The 8,962-nt window shown below is 32.8% G+C and overlaps 1 protein-coding gene across 1 annotated transcript; it reads left to right on the plus strand.

Moving 5' to 3' along the window:
• Nucleotides 1–2,661: 2,661 nt before the first annotated feature.
• Nucleotides 2,662–5,688, plus strand: LOC100166867 (T-complex protein 1 subunit gamma). The gene is made up of 2 exons (XM_001948942.4): nt 2,662–2,921; nt 3,954–5,688. The coding sequence occupies exons 1-2, from the start codon at nt 2,828–2,830 to the stop codon at nt 5,513–5,515; spliced, it is 1,656 nt and encodes a 551-aa protein (XP_001948977.1). The 5' UTR covers nt 2,662–2,827; the 3' UTR covers nt 5,516–5,688.
• The last annotated feature ends 3,274 nt before the right edge of the window (nt 5,689–8,962 follow it).

Genomic DNA, 8,962 nt, shown 5'->3' on the forward strand with positions numbered 1-8,962 from the left:
TCATGCGCGTCGACGGTTGACGGTGACGACTCTGACATCAGACGGCGAAGACCAATAGACACGCAGAGAAAGTGAACAGAGATTTTGTGCTGCGGAACAGTCTGCGACGTGGCAGGTGTAGGATTACCGCGGGATGAAAAGGCGAGAGTCATCGGATCCTTGACTCCCGGTAATTTTCGCCCTAGCATCGTCCCTTCAGCCGCATCTTCGTCCGCCGCCGGACCATGAAACAGTTAACTAACTAACTCGTCCAACCGTCAGAGGGTCTCGCACGTCAACTACGGCCGCGAGCGCGCCTGGAGGTTGTCGGAGATTGTGCGCGGGTGACTTACCGCCGCGCACCTTCCGTGTTCTTTTCCGTACCATCCCCATTCCCCTCATTTGTGTCGCCGACCGCCGTCATCCTGTCCGTCGTCTTCGGACCAAGTGGGCTGTGCTAGTATATTAGGTTCGAGTGGTTTTACACCCGCAACAGAACAACACGTGAAAAACGCGCTTTACACTTTTCCACGTCGATTTTTTACGTGGAGAAACGCGTTTTTCAAGTTCTGCTGCAGGGTCCACCTTGCCGATCAGCTCATCGCTACTATCCATCACAGCTAATTCCTTGGCCGGCTGCTCAATGTCTGCACATAATACGTCTTCTGCAGCAGGCTTCACTACGTCGTCGAGAGGTCCGTCCTTGGGACTCGGAGTTGGGTCGACAGTCACCAACTCCGAGGACGGTGCGTCGCCACCCGACTGCGCATAACTGCAGGCTTATACAATGGACTCGTCCTGAACTACTGATGAATCTTTCAAACCGTCGTTTTCTTGGACCGCGTAGCCGAGTGGTGCTGTCTCCGGCATCAGAGCTGCAGGCTCAGACTCTGCGAGAGACAGCTCATCGCCGCTCGGCAATTCCCTGTTCAAGACAATTGACTCCTCATAATGTTCTCCGTTCTCGTCGTCCTTTCCGGTTGCGTCATCTAGTGCAGGAGCGTCGTCTAGGATAGAAGTTGTTTCTAGAGGCTCTGGCCCTGGGGGAGCCGTATCCATACGAATAGAAGAAATAAGAGGAGTAACAACTCGTATTAGGTTATCATCGTTCATTTTCATAAAGGCGTTCCATTATACGGATTACAATTACTCCGATAAATTCAAGTATTGTGGCCTGTATCTCGTTGCTGTTATCGTCAGCCATTTTTGATTTAGACGTAGATAGGTATATGTTTCAGTTTCAATTGAGAATTGCTGATGAGCTAAATACAAGTGTTCCAACACAGAGACCGATCAATTCGAAAATCTCCCAGGCGACGACGTAGTGTACCTATATATTATTGTATAGCCAGATAGGAGGTTCACCGTTCATCAGCCCGCAGCATTACATTTTCTAAAGACCATTATTATTATTGATATATTATAGGTAGGTCCCTAATATTCTGGTATTACGATTTGTATATTATTCTATGACTCGATTTATACTTTTAGGCTTAGCTGCTTAGAATCTTAAAGTTAGTTTATTTGTTAAGTTAATTAATAATATATAACTGGTTATGTTATACTTGTGTCACCTTTTTGACTTAATCCTAATTGAATATTATATACTTTTTATGTGTTATTCGTGACATTTTGATATTATCTTCAAGGCTGCAGTTGGAACAAATTTTCGGGGGGTAAAAAATAAATTATATATTTTCATAATATAAAAACCAACTAAAAAAGAAATGTATATATTATAATAATTATCTAAATAAGGTTTTTTATGGATTTCCTGCATGTGTGATAAAATGTCAAATGTGTATTTTAAATTAAATATTTTTATAGTATAAAGTCTAGTACCTAATCTTTTTTTTTTGCAAAACAATCGATCACATCATTTAAATTTGTCTATGTGCATTACTAAACTCAAAATAGCTAGACGTGTAAAGGCCCTGTCACAGTGTCACACACGCATCCGATCCGTCACACCCATCCGTGTATTAGGAAATACGAATTTATTGTTTTTCAATGCATATTTTATTCATACTCATCCGATCTGAATCCGGTCTGAGCTTTCCGAGATCACTCCGATGTATTTGGTCTGACGAGTTTCGTTAATAGTTTTATTTAATTTTTTCATGGTAGAAAATACACCTACGTTCTGGTGATGATGCCATAACTGGTAATGTAGCTCATAGTTTTAAAAGAAAATATATAATTGGAAACAATTCATAATTTAAATGTAATCTTTACTGTTCAATGTATTGTTATCGCCATCCGTCGATGAATCGTTCGTTACTTTTATATTATATGTATAGGCAGTACAACAATTACATTTTTTAAATAAATATTAATTATATATGAACTGACTATATAATATAATATTACATGTATTTAATACATATATAGTATTACGTATATTATAATTATAAATTTAATAGACAATTTTGTATTTTCGGACTTTTTGTCCGACAGTATAAATGTACTCGGACTTTTTGTCTGGCAATCAAAAAATGAATCTGGACTTTTTGTACAACTTTTTCATTCCGGACTTTTTGACCGATTACCATGGTGACCGTAGGTTTTCAACGGACCGACTCCACACGCAGTGGTGGCGGCACTGATCGAACGACGTTACCCACACCGTTCGTTCACCGTGAAATTATATGGTCGACGCGCCCTGTGTATTGTATTATGATTTTTGTGGTCCGGTCCACTACGGCACTACTCCACTTACGTTTTGATAAGGATAAGAAGCACATGCACTAATTGTCATTTGTCAGCGAATTTCGTGTTAATAAGTTGAACATTTTTCGCTAAATTTGTAGTTTTATATTTTGCTCAAACAATAATCGACTACTCCAAGATGATGTCCCAGAGTGGTGCTCCAATTTTAGTGTTGAATGCCAACACAAAAAGGAAGTTTGGACATAAAGTTCAACTGGAGAATATCGCCGCTGGTAAATAATTTCATTGTCATCTTTTTCTATCCGTACTTGCAAATGTTACTAAATTCACGTTATTTTAATACAATAATATGATTCTATATCTGACACGTAAATATTTTATAAACATTACTATTGAAATTGATATATTTTCATAAAAATATTTATCTACTATGCATATATTATGACTCATTAAATTACACTTAGTTACAATGAACCTAAGAAAAAAGGTAGGTAAATTTAATATGCGTAAAATATAATATCATATTATAAAAATCATTAACTTGTTTATATTTGATCAGTATAATAATTGTTTAAAATTAAACTTAAATTTTGTATATTGTACAAGAAACATGTTCTTAATATTTTCGTCCAACATAACGTCATTTAAATTAAAAGTTTTTGAACATTGAATTTTACTATTTATTTAAACAATATGACTATATCGAAAAGTCAATGGTAAAACACTATGTGATGTGTAACGGCCCTACCTAGTACACAATAGCTTATTTTGTTCAAAGAATAGATTTTTGTTTAACTGACCTACAGTTATATATGTATTATATAAAAAATGTTTTTGCTTCCTAATTTTACCATTAATGTTTCCATAATATAATAATACTTATATTTTGTGACATTTATGGAGCATCTAATATGATTTTTGCTTTTTTCTACTTTTGAACAATTGTATTACACATAAGTATATAACATTCTTACAAAAAGTTGTAGCTCATAGGTCTCATTATTTCATTGGTTGGAAATATCAATAGGATATTATATAAGCGGAGAACTAAGCAATAGACGTGGCAAGGATGGTATGGGTATCACAGAGTTGTGATCATACCTATTTATTTAGTCTTGTAATTAATATCGATTTTAGCTTTTAATGTTTATAACTGATAAAAATAGTTATTTTTTCTTCTAGATCATCATAATTTAATTCAAATGTGTATGCTAAGAGTTACCTTAGCTAGTTTTTCTTGTATTAATAAGCTTAAATTCTTAGTTATTTCATTATAATATTTAAAAAATCAAATTTTATTTCAGGTAAAGCAATTGCTGACGTTGTACGTACATGTATTGGACCCAGAGCTATGCTTAAAATGTTGATGGACCCAATGGGTGGAATTGTGATGACAAATGATGGAAATGCTATTTTACGAGAAATTACAGTTCAACATCCTGCTGCTAAATCATTTATTGAGATTGCTCGCACTCAAGATGAAGAAGTTGGGGATGGTACAACATCAGTTGTAGTACTTGCCGGTGAAATTCTTGGTGTTGCAGAACAATTTTTAGAACAAAAACTTCATCCAACTGTTATAATCAGAGCCTATCGTCAAGCTTTAGAAGACATGTTGGACTTCTTAGATAAGGAATATAGTACGCCATTATCTTTGGATGATGAGCCTAAATTAATTGAAGTAATTAAGTCCTGTGTTGGAACCAAGTTTATTGGCCGCTGGTCAGATTTGGCGTGTAGTATTGCTTTGAATGCTGTTAAGACAGTTAGTATAAGAGATGAAGGTCGTACTGAAATTGATATCAAGAGGTATGCGAAGGTTGAAAAAGTACCAGGTGGTGCTATTGAAGATTCCCAGGTTTTAAATGGTATTATGTTGAACAAAGATGTGACCCATCCAAAAATGAGAAGGTTTATAAAAAATCCCAGAATTGTTCTTTTGGATTGTTCTTTGGAATTCAAAAAAGGTGAAAGCCAAACAGAAGTTGAAATTGTCAAAGAAACTGACTTTACACGGTTATTGCAGATCGAAGAAGAATATATTCAACAAATATGTTCCGATATCATAGCACTAAAACCAGACTTGGTTTGTACAGAAAAAGGAGTTTCTGATTTGGCACAGCATTTCTTGTTGAAGGCTAACATATCAGTGTTGAGACGTTTGAGAAAATCTGACAATAATCGTGTTGCAAGAGCTTGTAATGCCACTATTGTTACACGCACAGATGAATTACAGGAGAGCCATGTTGGAACTGGAGCTGGTCAATTTGAAATTAAAAAGATAGGTGATGAATATTTTACTTTCATCACGGAATGTGTTAATCCAAAGGCTTGCACTATTTTGCTTAGGGGACCAAGCAAAGACATACTGAATGAAGTTGAACGGAATTTACAAGACGCTTTACACGTAGCCAAAAATATTATGCTAAACCCAAAATTAGTATCAGGCGGTGGCTCTATAGAAATGGCTATATCACAGTCATTAGTTAAAAAAAGTGCTGAAATAGCTGGTGTGACTCAATGGCCATACAAAGCTGTTGCTCAGGCATTGGAAGTTATTCCACGTACACTTTTGCAAAACTGTGGAGTCAGCACAATAAGAACAATGACATCTTTAAGAGCCAAACATGCAGTAAGCGGTAATGCGAGTTGGGGAATAAATGGTGAAACGGGTGAAATGGCTGATATGAAAGACCTCAAGGTATGGGAACCAATTGTTGTGAAGTCTCAAGTTTACAAAACTGCGATTGAAACTGCTATATTGTTGGTGCGCATTGATGATATTGTATCAGGTACAAAGAAGAAGGGTGATGATGGACAACCAAAAGCATCCGCACAACCTACTGAAGAGTCCATGAAAGAATAATTTTTAATTTACTTATAGATTTTTATTATAATTATTATTACTCACAAATTCCTAAAATATAATCTAAATAAACACTATTAATATTATTAATATTTTGATGTCAAGTTTTTTGACAATTTAACAAATTCTGCTATTAAACTTTTTTTTTTATTTAATAAAAATAATTTTTACTATTTTGTGATATTATTTCTGAACTATTTTCCTATCTTTAATTATTAGTTGTTAGTAGCTGCTGGATAGTAAATTATAAAATTAGAATAATCAATAAGTACTATACCTAGGTTCATTATAGTCTAATATAATTTTATTTTATTTTATTTAATACAAAATATATAAAACATAATAAGAATTTAATACTCTATTTTAGTTAAATTATGTTAAGATTACAATTTTGTAACAACTGTTATTATTCATGTAGGCTACCATATTAATAATAACAATATAAATATACTATCTTAGGCTGAAAAACCGTCTTTCTGGTTAATTAATAAGTCAGTAAGTATAATACAACTTAATATGTATATGTAGTTCATACTGAAACATGTACATTTAAAAAAGAATCACTCTGCACAAAGTATATACATTATACATATCTAGGTGTAAATCTTTTACTGCCCCAAAGGGCGATGACGGACACATAAAAAAAAATGAAAAACATTACTATAGAATACTAATGCTATTATTATAAAATTAATAATATAATTGGCAACAACTGAAATTTTTAAATAAATAAATTGGATTTTTTTTCCTAAACTTTAATTTGATGACCAACTATATTCAAAATTAAAAATAATAATTTAATACTTTAATTAAATTTTTTTATGAATGTATTTATTTTTATTTGACTTTTTGCAGTGGATTATTTTTCTGTGGCTTTTTTGTGACTACCCTTTTGTTCTAGCCTTCTAGGAAATAACTTTTTGACGATATGAGAGTTTTGACTGATAATTGGCCGCACATTACCCAATAGGTGGTTTGACCTTTATTGATAGTGGAAAATGTAACACATTTTCGTAGCACGTAGGTACCTATATAATAGGGGTGGCTAAACCGAGGCTCGCGTCATAGACTTTTGCGGCTCGCATCTTAACGTAACATTAGACGTAAATTAACGTAAGAGCCAAGATGTAAAAAAAAAGGTCATATAATATATAATACTATGACCTTTTTTTTTTTTTACAACTTGGCTCTTCAATTTTTATTAATATATTTGGTGGCTCGCGAGTCGTTAATGTTATGATATTATAGTTTTTGATAAAAATTGCTAATATGATTTTATAGTTTGTTCAGTGGCGTATATATGAGGGGTACAGGAGTTCAAGCTATATTATTGAAATAATTATTGTTTTTCTGTTAAAGTAATGTTGTTTTTATGTTTGTTTAGATGTTCTGTCCATCTGGTCCCCAAAATTAATGCTTAAAACAATTGATATGGGTGAGAATTCGTACTGGATAAATGTCAGCTTTATCACGACACTAGTATTTATGACCTCTTGTTAAATTATTTAAATGAAATATAAAATTAATATTTTGTTTTGTTTATATTAGATATTTTATGAGTGATTGAGGATTTCAGGATTTGTGTTGTATAGGTACAGACGTACAGTGTACACTATTTATGCATGATTTCACTTCTAATGTAATTTAGAACTTCTCTGTGTTTAAAAAAAAAATACAATGTTTTTAGGTATAAATGTACAGTAATAAGGTGTCTATAAATATTTAAATAAAATAACTTTAGTAGTAGCTTAGTATTATTATAGGCTTACCTACAATATTCATAATATATTAGATTATTACATGGAAAATATAGATTACCTATAATTTTCGAGTGTAGCAATAAAAAAATTTTTTTTATAATAAGTCTATAGTATGATATCATATAAACATTGGCCTGCTGAAATTTTCTTTGGCATTCTTAGTTCAAATACCTTTCAAAAAGTTTAAATGATTCCCCTGAATTAAAGAATTATAGTAAAAAATTTAATTTCCTTCTTTTTTTCAATCACTATTCATCAAATACTTTTTCAGCACTAATTCGAATGTTTCAGTATTTGATTGGTGTCTATGATGTCCATGGTAATACAAAATTAATAATATTTTAGTATAAACCCGTTCTACATTATATTTTTATTACTAAAAACTTTTTTTAATGTAGGAAAACTTATATTACTACTTTACTAGCCACACGAACATCAATGCTCAATAATTATAACAAGAATAACGACCGACCGTCACCGACAATAACGCTGCAAAGACGAACCCCGCATGTTCATGCGACTAATAATATAAGTTTTTCTACATTAGAAAAAAAAATTTCAGAAATAATATCGTTTTTAGGCCGCGGGTTTTTAAATGTTGTTAGGACGCTGAGGGAATCGCTGATGATCAAAAAGTTGTTTGTTTGGAGTGAATTTGCTAATTTAATTGCTTCGAGTATTGCATAATTTTCGACGGTAAATATATTTGTTATTGTGGGAAGCTTATATTGAATGGTCGTTTGATTATGGACAACTGAAAAGCCAACTCCATATTCAGATTTTGAGGCATCCGTGTATATTTGAATGTAGTTGGGGAAGCGGAGTTGGATAATTTCGTAAAAATTTGATATTATCTTATGGTTTATTTCTTGTTTACAGAGTGAAAGTAGTTTTAGGATCCATAGCCATGGTGGTTTTTTTTTGAAAGAGAATTTTTTCTTCGACACGTATGTATATTAATTTTATTACATAAATTTGATGGCAAGGGTGGTTAATTAAAAAATACACAAAGTCAAAACAGTAATGCCGAAAAGTCAATCATATTTATTACTGGCACTGTACACCGAACCCGGCAGTCGGTGACAAGAGACTAACTACTACAATATATTACAAAATAATAACGGTCTTCGTCGTAGCGATCGGCCCGTATGGCCGTATCGACGGGTTCGATGCATGCCGAAACCGCAAACAAAATAACAATAGGCTTATCTGTATAAATGTATATTGTAAAAGTAGACATATAGCCATATTCATAGATCGTACTAAGCCAATACTTAGTGGGAACTTAGTTTAAATCACCATTTTCATATTTATAAAATAATCTTAATAAGTACTAAGTATATTCTTAGTAAAATCTAATAGTTAGTAAATTCGTATTCATAAATAGGATTTACACATAAAGTTAGAAAATTTTTAGGTTATAATTAGTGAAATCTCAGTAAGCTCTAGTGCTCACTTAAACAAAAGTTATTTTATAAATTTCATAATTTAATTAAAATGGATGATTATATGGATGATAATTATGATTTTTTAAATGAACTAATTCAAGGCAAAGCACAAAAAACATATAAAAGAAATATGCTAAATATTGATCCTATTAATTTTTATTCGGACAGTGAGTTTTTTAGAAGGTTCCGGATAACCAAAAAAATATTTTTAAATATTTTAATGCCTATGGTATTTACTG

The sequence above is a fragment of the Acyrthosiphon pisum genome, chromosome A1, assembly GCF_005508785.2.
Source record: "Acyrthosiphon pisum isolate AL4f chromosome A1, pea_aphid_22Mar2018_4r6ur, whole genome shotgun sequence".
Taxonomy (NCBI): domain Eukaryota; kingdom Metazoa; phylum Arthropoda; class Insecta; order Hemiptera; family Aphididae; genus Acyrthosiphon; species Acyrthosiphon pisum.